At 38.4% G+C, this 12,768-nt stretch overlaps 1 protein-coding gene across 4 annotated transcripts in view; it reads left to right on the top strand.

Moving 5' to 3' along the window:
* Positions 1 to 2,281: 2,281 nt before the first annotated feature.
* Positions 2,282 to 12,768, top strand: part of rassf6 (Ras association domain family member 6) — a 30,262-nt gene continuing 19,775 nt past the window's right edge. The window contains exons 1-3 of one of the 4 annotated variants that reach the window (XM_061877011.1): positions 2,282 to 2,441; positions 4,554 to 4,617; positions 9,962 to 10,035. In XM_061877011.1, coding sequence (XP_061732995.1) covers positions 4,563 to 4,617; positions 9,962 to 10,035 — 129 coding nt within the window. In that variant the 5' untranslated portion in view covers positions 2,282 to 2,441; positions 4,554 to 4,562. Of the gene's footprint in view, positions 2,442 to 4,107; positions 4,412 to 4,553; positions 4,618 to 9,956; positions 10,036 to 12,768 lie in introns of those variants that run through there. The other 3 variants (XM_061877009.1, XM_061877012.1, XM_061877010.1) reach the window with 3 other exon arrangements.

Here is a 12,768-nt window from a genome sequence, read left to right as displayed (position 1 = left end):
AACAGTTGTTTCTAAGGGGAGAAGGGTCATAAACAGCCTTTGTGTTCCGTCACAAAACATTTCAAAGAAAAGATCCTGCTTCAGGATCAGGTCCTGCTTCCTTTCCGCTTTGTAGATCACGGGTCAAGACAAGATCTACCTGTGGATTTAGATGGATCAAAGAAACTGACACCTCCATGTCGCTTCCCATCGTATCGTATACAGTGTAGTTTTACAAGCCTTTTGTTTTGTAAGATCAAAGACAGCTTTTGTCCGCTCGCCGGGAACTCATAGAAAATAAAGTTTTGTGATAACTTACATACAATTATTCTGACAGTAATAAAAGAGTGCGGGTACTAGACCGGCCTGCCCGTAGTCCAGACCTGTCTCCCATTGAAAATTTGTGGCGCATCATGAAGCCTAAAATACCACAACGTAGACCCCGGACTGTTGAACAACTTAAGCTGTACATCAAGCAAGAATGGGAAAGGATTCCACTTCAAAAATGTGTCTCCTCAGTTCCCTAACCTTTACTGAGTGTTGTTAAAAGGAAAGGCCATGTAACTCACCGGTAAAAATGCCTTTTTTGCAATGTGTTGCTGCCATTAAATTCTAAGGTAATGATTATTTGCAAAATAAATGTGAACAGGAAATATCTTGTTGTGGACGACTTTCCCTGTCGCCGCTTGGGTTCCACTGACCACCCAGGAAGGACATCGCTTTTGCACAAGATTTGACTCTTTATTTTTCAATAAAGCTTTTCTGCAGCTCGGATCGCTCTTTCAGCTCCTCTCCGCTGCTCGTCTCTCGTGCGCTGTTCTCTCTCTTTTTCGCTCTTCGTCCGTTCTTGCAGGCTTTCCGACTCCTTCCGCCCCGATCTCTCCTTTTATGTAGCATCAGGAGAAATGTTAATAGTTTCCCGGTGTGTGAGCCACGCACCTGAATTAGATTGCGCCGGCGTCGCTACCGGCACGCCCCGCCTCTCCGCTCCGCTGCATTCTCCGCCTCCTTGCCGCCATATCTTGGGCAGGGCTTTAGCCTGGCCTGCCCCGCCGTCGGCCCGTCGGCTGTGCCTCCCCACACTTGTCTTTGCAGTGTATTCAAGTGAATATACGTTGAAAACGATTTGCAAAACATTGTATTCTCTTTTTGTTTACCATTTAGACCATGGGTGTCAAACTCTGGCCCGCGGGCCAAATCTGGTCCGCCGTGTAATTTAATTTGGCCCTTGAGGTAATATCAATTTAGCATTAGAGCTGGCCCGCCGGTGTTATACAGCGTCGGGCCAGCTGTAACACCGCATTCACCGCTAATACTCATACTTGCCGACCCTCCTAATTTTCCCGGTAGACTCCCGAAGTTCAGTGCCCCTCCCGAAAATCTCCCGGGGCAACCATTCTCCCGAATTTCTACTGATTTCCACCTGGACAACCATATTGGGGGCGTGCATTTAAGGCACTGCCTTTAGCGTTCTCTACAACCTGTCGTCACGTCCGCTTTTCCTCCATACTAACAGCGTGTCACATAATATTTGTGGCTGTTACACACACGCACAAGTGAATGCAAGGCATACTTGGTCAACAGCCATACATGTCACACTGAGGGTGGCCGTATAAACAACTTTAGCACTGTTACAAATATGCGCCACACTGTGAACCCACACCAAACAAGAATGACAACCACATTTCGGGTGAACATCCGTACCGTAACCCAACAGAACAAATACCCAGAACCCCTTGCAGCACTAACTCTTCCGGGACACTTCCAGCAAACTGACCAATAATTAAGGTTTTTATTCATGCATTTTCTATTGCTACTTCAAGGCTTGACTGTTTGGTTCATTCGTTATTGTTATTTTATTTTCAAATTTATTATCAGCCTGTGGAAAAAAATTTATATTTACCTCAGAAGATTGCAAATAGAAAAAAAGGCATACAGTTTTTATTTAAATTTTATTTGATTGATATTTTTTTTAATTATTATTATTTGAAACTGGATTTTGCATGTCACTAAAGTTATATAAGCCTTACTTGTTCAATATTTAATGCAAAACTTCTTTGGGTCCCTGTTAAAAGGTTAATTTGTTCAACTTTGTTCCGTTTTACATTTTTGGTCCACTCTGTATTTGAGTTTGACACCCCTGATTCAGACAATGTGACAACTTCCCTGGTTTGGGGTTTTGTATATGGTAAATGTTCCTGTAAAAGTCTAGTGGATCTCTGCCTGAGGAGAAGAGATTTGTCAGCACTCTTGGAACAAAAAGTAGGGTGTGGCGTCCGTGCAGCCCAACCCTGCACGGTCCTTTACCTGCTCCTGTGATGATTAACCAGCTGCTGCATGTCCACACCTGAGATCCTCCTGTGCCACATGTACTCTGGACTTATGAGCCACACACACGGTGGAAGACCTCCAGCTTCCCCTAAATCACACTCAGCTGTCGGCAGATATAAAGTACTGCTCAGGTAAGACTGGGTTTTCATACCGCGTTATATGTCATACCTTAATAAAAGTGTTGAACGAGCAAAGTAATATCATTATTATTCCTGTGGTTTTCTGTAAACTACTACGTTTTGTACTTTATATTCTCCTTTGAAATGAAACCAAAGTGACGCCATCCTTATATCAGTTATTTGAATAATAATAAAAGTGCGTTTTTCTGGTTTTAATCAAACTGGAAATGTGAAATCGGTTGACAAAGGGAGAAAGAGGTGTGTACAAGTAAACGGAGACAGTGGGTGTGTCACAAAGTGTCTTACTTTACTTTCGACAGGCTTCATAACTTCACACTGACGTGATTTTATTGGACTCCATATTCTGTATTTATTCTTTCCCATAATTCCTTTGGTTGTTTGGCTGCTAAAGTACACGCGTTTACTCACTTAGCTGTGTTGTACAAACCCCGTTTCCATATGAGTTGGGAAATTGTGTTAGATGTAAATATAAACGGAATACAATGATTTGCAAATCATTTTCAAGTCATATTCAGTTGAATATGCTACAAAGACAACATATTTGATGTTCAAACTGATAAACATTTTTTTTTTAAATAATCATTAACTTTAGGATTTGATGCCAGCAACACGTGACAAAGAAGTTGGGAAAGGTGGCAATAAATACTGATAAAGTTGAGGAATGCTCATCAAACACTTATTTGGAACATCCCGCAGGTGTGCAGGCTAATTGGGAACAGGTGGGTGCCATGATTGGGTATAAAAGCAGCTTCCATGAAATGCTAAGTAATTCACAAACAAGGATGGGGCGAGGGTCACCACTTTGTAAGCAAATTGTCGAACAGTTTTAGAACAACATTTCCCAACGAGCTATTGCAAGGAATTTAGGGATTTTACCATCTACGGTCCGTAAAAATCATCAAAAGTTTCAGAGTATCTGGAGAAATCACTGCACTTAAGCCATGATATTATGGACCTTTGATCCCTCAGGCGCCGCTGCAACAAACACTGACATCGGTGTGTAAATGATATCACCACATGGGCTCAGGAACACTTCATAAAACCACTGTCAGTAACTACAGTTGGTCGCTACATCTGTAAGTGCAAGTTAAAACTCTACTATGCAAAGCGAAAGCCATTTATCAACAACACCAAGGAACGCCGCTGGCTTGGCTGGGCCTGAGATCATCTAAGATGGACTGATGCAAAGTGGAAAGGTGTTCTGTTTGTCTGACGAGTCCACATTTCAAATTATATTTGGAAACAGAGGACATGGTGTCCACCAGAACAAAGAGGAAAATAACCATTCGGATTGTTATAGGCGCAAAGTTGAAAAGCCAGCATGTGTGACCCCCTCAAATTATTAAGCGTTGACCGGTCCGCGGATACAAAAAGGTTGGGGACCACTGCTCTAGATCTAAGAAAAACATAAGGTCCTTAAGCCACAGGGAAGCCTTGAGGGCAAACTATGATTTCCACTCCAATAAAATCCTTCTACAAGCTATGAATGATGCAAAAATACCCCCAAAAGTCTGCTTCATGTTTTCATAGTTTGGTGGAATTCCAAAAATAGCCAATTCTGCACAGGGCCTCACCCTGCACCTTTAAATGTCACCCCTGCCTGTGTCAAAGTCAGTCAGGCAGCTCCTGTGGACAACTACTAAATACCTGAGATGTTTCCAAGCAGCAAACGTGCTGAGACAAAGCTGCAGACGAGAAAGGTGCCAAGTAAGATAGCTGCACTGGGAGGAAGATGCAAGAAATCGAGAGCTGGATGGAGTGTTTGCGACTGCAGGGTAAAAAGTGGGAGCAGTCCTGTTATTAACTCTCTTGGAGAGTGAAGGCTGGGCCAAAGTGAGTGAGAGAGAGGATAAATATAACTTAAAAAGTACAGAGGGGGAGAGAAAGACCGGGAAGAAATATTTGACACAGAGAGAAGAAAGCGCCGCAGACAAAGACATAAAAAGGAGCTCAGAGCAAACGTAAGATTCTCAGTTTTTTTTTTTTAATCCAATAACTCTATTTAAAGGAGAAAGTGCAGGGATAATATCAACATAATGTTTGCTTCTTTCAAGCCTGTCATTTATGTCATGTGGGATCTAATCCGTGCCTCTTTGTCTGCAGTTGAGATGAATGAGGCAGCTCTGCTTCCCGTGGTCCAGGCAGGAGATGGGAGGGCACTGTCCAGGTGGGTCAAATCACAGCAGACGCTGTAATCAAATATTAAACATATTATTATTCATATTCCATCCATTTTCTACCGCGTATTCCCTTTGGGGTCGCGGGGGGCGCTGGTGCCTATGTCAGCTACAATCGGGCGGAAGGCGTTGTACACCCTGGACAAGTCGCCAGCTCAATATTCATATTAACACATCAAAAGTAATGGCTTTGAAAACATTTTGTACATTAATCTGAGATTTTTCTAGTCCATGTGAGTAAATGGGAAGGCAAATATTGGAAAAAATGTTAGGTTGTCAAAGAAATTATGTGTGATGTTCTTGAAAATAGTGTCCAAAAGCTTTTTCACCAAATATAACGGGTACTTTTTTTATTATGTAAAAAAAGAAAGTACACTGTATTTATATCTACACAGTATATCATTTGTATTATGTAAAAAAATGGCAAAATTAAATGGGTTTTTTTTTACATATTGTTGTATTTTGTAATGTTAATAGTTATTTGTTACATTTTCAATGTCATTTGAAGGACAATGCTTAGTTGTGTCAGCTTTCAGTTTCTCTTTACATGCCGGGGGGGGGGGGCGGTATAGCTCGGTTGGTAGAGTGGCCGTGCCAGCAACTTGAGGGTTGCAGGTTCGATTCCCGCCTCCACCATCCTAGTCACTGCCGTTGTGTCCTTGGGCAAGACACTTTACCCACCTGCTCCCAGTGCCACTCACACTGGTTTAAATGTAACTTAGATATTGGGTTTCACTATGTAAAGCGCTTTGAGTCACTAGAGAAAAGCACTATATAAATATAATTCACTTTTTGCTCTTGTTTTTGTTACTATGTGTACAACGTGAAGGTGTTTACACAAACTATGGCAACGAAAACAAACAAGAAGTGCCACCAGGAACTAAGGGAGACAAATACTAAACAGGATGTGAAAGGACGGAACAAAAACAGAATATGACATGATCCAAGTAGGGGATCATGACATTAAATCAGGGGTAGGGAACCTATGGTTCTAGAGCCAGATGTGGCTCTTTTGATGACTGCATCTGGCTCTCAGATACATCTTAGCTGACATTGCTTAATACCAGACCTGCGGCCCGTTATGTTTTTCAATCAGGCCCGCCGGACATTCCCAAATAATTTTTTTAGATCTTCAATATGGAAATTATAGCTTGCATTATGGTGTGCAGTGATGTTTTCAAATTACCGTGAGTCTTGAACTATACAAAGTATTTCAATGGTTGAAATCTGCTCTTTTGCATGATACACTAGTCACTATGGTAATCTAATTAGTTACTATGCTAATCTAATTTGTTTACTGTGGTAATCTAATTCACGGCTGCTCAGACGAGGCACCAAGAAGTGTGGGTGGGGAGCGTTTCCACTGAGTGTTTCCAGAGCAGTCAAGCTGAAATGTGGGTGTCAGGGACAGACGCGGAAAGACATTTTTACAACAAAGTTCTAAAGCTTAGTGATGTATCAGATTGTAAGTGTTTTGTTTTTTTACCCTTCACTTTCATATTTCGCTGTGTTTGTTGCATTTTTGTTGCATTGTTTGACTGTAGTCTTCACGGTGGCAGAGGGGTTAGTGCGTCTGCTTCACAATACGAAGGTCCTGCAGTCCTGGGTTCAATCCCGGGCTCGGGATCTTTCTGTGTGGAGTTTGCATGTTCTCCCCGTGAATGCGTGGGTTCCCTCCGGGTACTCCGGCTTCCTCCCACTTCCAAAGACATGCACCTGGGGATAGGTTGATTGGCAACACTAAATTGGCCCTAGTGTGTGAATGTGAGTGTGAGTGTTGTCTGTCTATCTGTGTTGGCCCTGTGATGAGGTGGCGATTTGTCCAGGGTGTACCCCGCCTTCCGCCCGATTGTAGCTAAGATAGGCGCCAGCGCCCCCCCGCCACCCCAAAAGGGAATAAGCGGTAGGAAAATGGATGGATGGATGGATGTTTGACTGTAAAATAAGTCGATCGAGAGGTGGTGTGACGTTCATATCTTGTCAATTTTCAGTGTTTTATCGTTCATAGTTTATATCGTAAATCCCAAATTCTTTATTTTCATGTACATTCTGGGTGTCTCGTTCAGCAAAAAAAAATGTAAAATACCATTCTGTTTTTTAAAGACAGTCTCTCATAACTTTTTTTAGCATTCAATCAGACATTATTGTGAGTTTTTGTATTAGTGTTTCTAAAAACCAGCCCTCAGACACATTTTTTTCTCTAATTCCGCTGGTATCCATTTTTCCATTTTCTACCGCTTATTCCCTTTCGCGGTCGCAGGGGGCGCTGGCGCATATCTCAGCTACAATCGGGCGGAAGGCGGGGTACACCCTGGACAAGTCGCCACTTCATCACAGGGCCAACACAGATAGACAGACAACATTCACACTCACATTCACACACTAGGGCCAATTTAGTGTTGCCAATCAACCTATCCCCAGGTGCATGTCTTTGGAGGTGGGAGGAAGCCGGAGTACCCGGAGGGAACCCATGCATTCACGGGGAGAACATGCAAACTCCACACAGAAAGATCCCGAGCCTGGATTTGAACCCAGGACTGCAGGACCTTCGTATTGTGAGGCAGACGCACTAACCCCTCTGCCACCGTGAAGCCCATTTCCGCTGGTAATCAGTATTAAAAATAACGTTAAAAATATAAAACATTCTCATGCATTTTAATCCATCCATCCATTTTCTACCACACCTGTTCAAGAAGTTGCATCAATGGTATGAAGTATTATTATTTATTATTGGTTAGCTTCAGAATAAAAATGTTATAAAACAAAAATAAGACTTATTATACTCTAAAAAATGTTGGTCTTACTTAAAAATGCATACGTTTTTGTTTTTTTTCAGTGTTAAAAAATATTATATGGCTCTCACGCTAATACACTTTAAAATATTTGGCTTTAATGGCTCTCTCAGCCAAAAAGGTTCCCGGCCCCTGTGCTAATGACTCCTAAAGTGCTCTTCATTTAGTTATTAAGTTTACATTTTGGGTGAGATATTTTTGGGGTGCTTCACATGTGTTCCCCAGAGAAAACATGTCTAACTGTAGTACACATTGATGGAAAAATAATATGAATAATATTCATCTATTTTGCTCTTCATATCTGTTCTGTGACAAAACACAGTTTTGTTATTTTATAACATAAACATCCCTTTTATTGTGATTAAGTGAAATAATTATTTTGATTGTGTTTTTATGTCAGTAAATTATTGGTGAACAGTCAATGTGTGGCTTTGAAAAAATGCCGACCTTTTTCAACTATAGTTTTATAAGGAGTTACAAAAGCAGTGAAGTTGTCACGTTGTGTAAATGGTAAATAAAAAGAGAATACAATGATTTACAAATTGAATAAACTCCAAAGACAAGATATTTCATGTTGAAACTGGTAAACTGTTATTTTTTGCAATGTTTAGCTCATTTGGAATTTGATGCCTGCAACATGTTTAAAAATATCTGGCACAAGTGGCAAAAAAGACTGAGAAAGTTGAGGAATGCTCATCAAACACTTATGTGGAACATCCCACAGGTGAACGGGCTAATTGGGAACAGGTGGGTGCCATGATTGGGTATAAAAGCAGCTTCCATGAAATGCTCAGTCATTCACAAACAAGGACGGGGCGAGGGTCACCACTTTGTCGACAAATGCCTGAGCAAATTGTTTAAGAACAACGTTTCTCAAGCAGTAAATGCAAGGAATTTTTCCCGTAATATCATCAAAAGGTTTAGAGTATCTGGAGAAATCACTGCACTAAAGTGATGATATTACGGATCTTCGATCCCTCAGGCGGTACTGCGTCAAAAAGCGACATCAGTGTGTAAAGGATATCACCACATAGGCTCAGGAACACTTCAGAAAACCACTGTCAGTAACTACAGTTCTCCCATCCAAAGGCAAAACCCAGTAACTAATTTTTTGTCAAAACTGAGCTGATAATAATTTTGGAGTTCCTAGGTGATATGCTTTACATTATTGTAATTTGTTCCGTAAGTAAGCTGTTACGCTCATGGCAGAACCTAGCAACTACCACATAACCGCATAGATACAACAGAAAAACCTAGTATCTCAAGGGACCAATCGAAGCTTCTTTGTCAGTCGCCTTATTGTCTTTAATGAGACATTTGCACCAATGGGGGCCGACGGTCAACCTGATTATGTGATATTATGGCACGGGGGGATATTTGGAAGATTGGCCCAGGACGTTGCAAGCACCTTCATTAACTGTATTGTTCTTGATTCTTCCCCTTGCATACTCTTTTTGGCAAGATAACTGTGGAGGTCAAAATAAAAACTGGACGCTGTACACAGCTCTTGCCCTATGTGCAAACGCAGAATGGGGCCCACCCGAGATTGTGATAAAATATCTGGAGAAAGGGCACACGTTCATGAGAGCAGATTCAATCCATGGCTCAATCGCCAAGAAAATGAAAGCTCAAGAAAACATCTATACGTTTGATGACTTTGTAGAGCTTTGTAAGAAAGACAGCATCAAGATGGATTGGTTTTCCCACAATCAGCTAGAAATGAGTTACTAGGTTTTGCCTTTGGACGAGAGAGTTAATCGCTACATCTGTAAATGCAAGTTAAAACTTTACTATGCAAAGCCACAGCCGTTTATCAACAACACCCAGAAACGTTTCGCTGGGTCCAAGCTCATTCAAGATGGACTGATGCAAAGTGGAAAAGTGTTCTGTGGTCAGACGAGTCCACATTTCAAATTGTTTTTGGAAACTGTGGACGTCGTGTCCTCCGGACCAAAGAGGAAAAGAACCATCCGGATTGTTCTAGGCACAAGTTCAAAAGCCAGCATCTGTGATGGTATGTGGGGTGTATTAGTGCCCAAGACATGCGTAACTTACACATCTGTGAAGGCACCATTAATGCTGAAAGGTACATACAGGTTCTGGAGCAACATATGTTGTCATCCAGGCAATGTTATCATGGACGCCCCTGCTTATTTCAGCAAGACATTACCAAGCCATGTTACAACAGTGGGGTTTTGTTGTAAAAATGTGTTACCTCAGTTCCCAAACGTTTACTGAGTGTTTTTAAAAGGAAAGGCCATGTAACACACTGGTAAAAATGCCCTTGTGACATTTTTTTGTTAAATGTGTTGCTGCCATTAAATTCTAAGTGTATGTGTATGTTATTTTGTCAGTGTGAACATGAATTTACTTGTCTTTGCAGTCTATTCAATTGAATATAAGTTGAAAAGAATTTGCAATTCTCTTTTTATTTACCATTTACACAACATGACAACTTCACTGGTTTGGGGTTTTGCATCATCAATATTTTCATTCTCCAAATGTGTTGTATTCTCAACCTTTGCTGTTCATTTCAGAGCAGAGTTCCTCTCGCTGCTCAACACCTACAACTGCTTCCTCAAGGACAAGACTCAACTACATCTCAGTTACTCTCAGGTATGACTTGTATTTTCTTTTGCACTCATCTGACGCTGCACTGGCTAAAACTGCACACTCTAACAAGACCCAATAGACGAGCAATACCTCAACTTAAGAGTGCCTCAACTTAAGAGTGCCCTGACTTAAAGAGTGTTTTGAGATAAGAGCTGTCTCTCGGCTAACTGTTGGGCTTTAAGTTGCAAGCAAATATTGGAGTTACTGCGAAAAAAGCAATACAAATGTATTCAAACATAACTCCAAAACCAAATATGCAAAATGTCCAAAAATAGTTTTTTTTTTACTCAATATGGCAGAATAACTGTCATACTAAATATGAAAATTATATAGACATAACTCCAAAACAAAATATACAATGTATCTAAAAATGCCTGTAATAATGTATATATGTGAGTTTTACTAGAAAAAAATGTTTTTGTAAGGTTTGCAAAGATAAAAAAAAATAATGTTTTACTCAATACGACAGTTATTTAAACATAAATCCTAAACAAAACATGCAAAATGGATAATAATAGCTGAAATAATGTATCTTTGTAAGTTTTACTCGAAACATGTGCTTTTTTCAAGGCTTGCAAACCCCCAAAAATTGTTTTTTTTATTAATATGAAATGAATGTTTTTAGAATCCTATAATAATGCAAAGAAAAACCATAAAAATGTATTCAAACGTAACTCCTAAACCAAACATGCAAAATGTTTAATGATGCCTGGAATAATGTATCTTTGTGAGTTTTACTAAAAAAAAATGTATTTTGTATGGTTTGCAAAGACAAAAAATTGTGTTTTACTCAATATGACAGTATAGCTGTCACACTCAATACGACAGTTATTTAAACATAAATCCTAAACAAAACATGCAAAATGGATAATAATAGCTGAAATAATGTATCTTTGTAAGTTTTACTCGAAACATGTGCTTTTTTCAAGGCTTGCAAACCCCCAAAAATTGTTTTTTTTATTAATATGAAATGAATGTTTTTAGAATCCTATAATAATGCAAAGAAAAACCATAAAAATGTATTCAAACGTAACTCCTAAACCAAACATGCAAAATGTTTAATGATGCCTGGAATAATGTATCTTTGTGAGTTTTACTAAAAAAAAATGTATTTTGTATGGTTTGCAAAGACAAAAAATTGTGTTTTACTCAATATGACAGTATAGCTGTCACACTCAATACGACAGTTATTTAAACATAAATCCTAAACAAAACATGCAAAATGGATAATAATAGCTGAAATAATGTATCTTTGTAAGTTTTACTCGAAACATGTGCTTTTTTCAAGGCTTGCAAACCCCCAAAAATTGTTTTTTTTATTAATATGAAATGAATGTTTTTAGAATCCTATAATAATGCAAAGAAAAACCATAAAAATGTATTCAAACGTAACTCCTAAACCAAACATGCAAAATGTTTAATGATGCCTGGAATAATGTATCTTTGTGAGTTTTACTAAAAAAAAATGTATTTTGTATGGTTTGCAAAGACAAAAAATTGTGTTTTACTCAATATGACAGTATAGCTGTCACACTCAATACGACAGTTATTTAAACATAAATCCTAAACAAAACATGCAAAATGGATAATAATAGCTGAAATAATGTATCTTTGTAAGTTTTACTCGAAACATGTGCTTTTTTCAAGGCTTGCAAACCCCCAAAAATTGTTTTTTTTATTAATATGAAATGAATGTTTTTAGAATCCTATAATAATGCAAAGAAAAACCATAAAAATGTATTCAAACGTAACTCCTAAACCAAACATGCAAAATGTTTAATGATGCCTGGAATAATGTATCTTTGTGAGTTTTACTAAAAAAAAATGTATTTTGTATGGTTTGCAAAGACAAAAAATTGTGTTTTACTCAATATGACAGTATAGCTGTCACACTCAATACGACAGTTATTTTAACATAATTCCTAAACCAAACATGCAAAATGGTTAATAATTGCTGAAATAATGTATCTTTTGTAACTTTTACTTAAAATATGTGCTTTTGTAAGGCTTGCAAACACACACATTTTTTTTTAAATTAATATGAAATTAATGTTCTTAGAATGCTGAAATAATGCAAAGAAAAACAATAAAAATGTATTCAAACTTAACTCTTAAACCAAACATGCAAAATGTTTAATAATGCCTGAAATAATGTATCTTTGTGAGTTTTACTAGAAAATTTTTATTTTGTATGGTTTGCAAAGACAAAAAATTGTTTTACTCAATATGACAGTATAACTGTCACACTCAATACGACAGTTATTTAAACATAACTCCTAAACCAAACATGCAAAATGTTTAATAATGCCTGAAATAATGTATCTTTGTGAGTTTTACTAGAAAATTTTTATTTTGTATGGTTTGCAAAGACAAAAAATTGTTTTACTCAATATGACAGTATAACTGTCACACTCAATACGACAGTTATTTAAACATAACTCCTAAACCAAACATGCAGAATGGCTAATAATATCTGAAATTTGTGAGTTTTACTCAAAAATAATGATTTTTTTTCATGCTTGCAAACACAAAAAAATATGTTTTACTCAATATGACAGAAATGTTCTTAAAATCCTGAAATAATGCAAAAAAATCGATAAAAATGTATTTAAACGTAACTCCTAAACCAAACATGCAAAATGTCTAATAATGCCTGCAATAGTGCATCTTTGTAAGTTTTACTAGAAAAAAATATATTTAGAAAGGTTTGCAATGACAAATATTAGTGTTTTACTC

This window comes from Nerophis ophidion, linkage group LG17 (assembly GCF_033978795.1).
Source record: "Nerophis ophidion isolate RoL-2023_Sa linkage group LG17, RoL_Noph_v1.0, whole genome shotgun sequence".
In the NCBI taxonomy this organism is placed as follows: domain Eukaryota; kingdom Metazoa; phylum Chordata; class Actinopteri; order Syngnathiformes; family Syngnathidae; genus Nerophis; species Nerophis ophidion.
The sequence above is the reverse complement of the archived record's forward strand: the minus strand, read 5'-3'. Positions and strand labels throughout refer to the sequence as shown.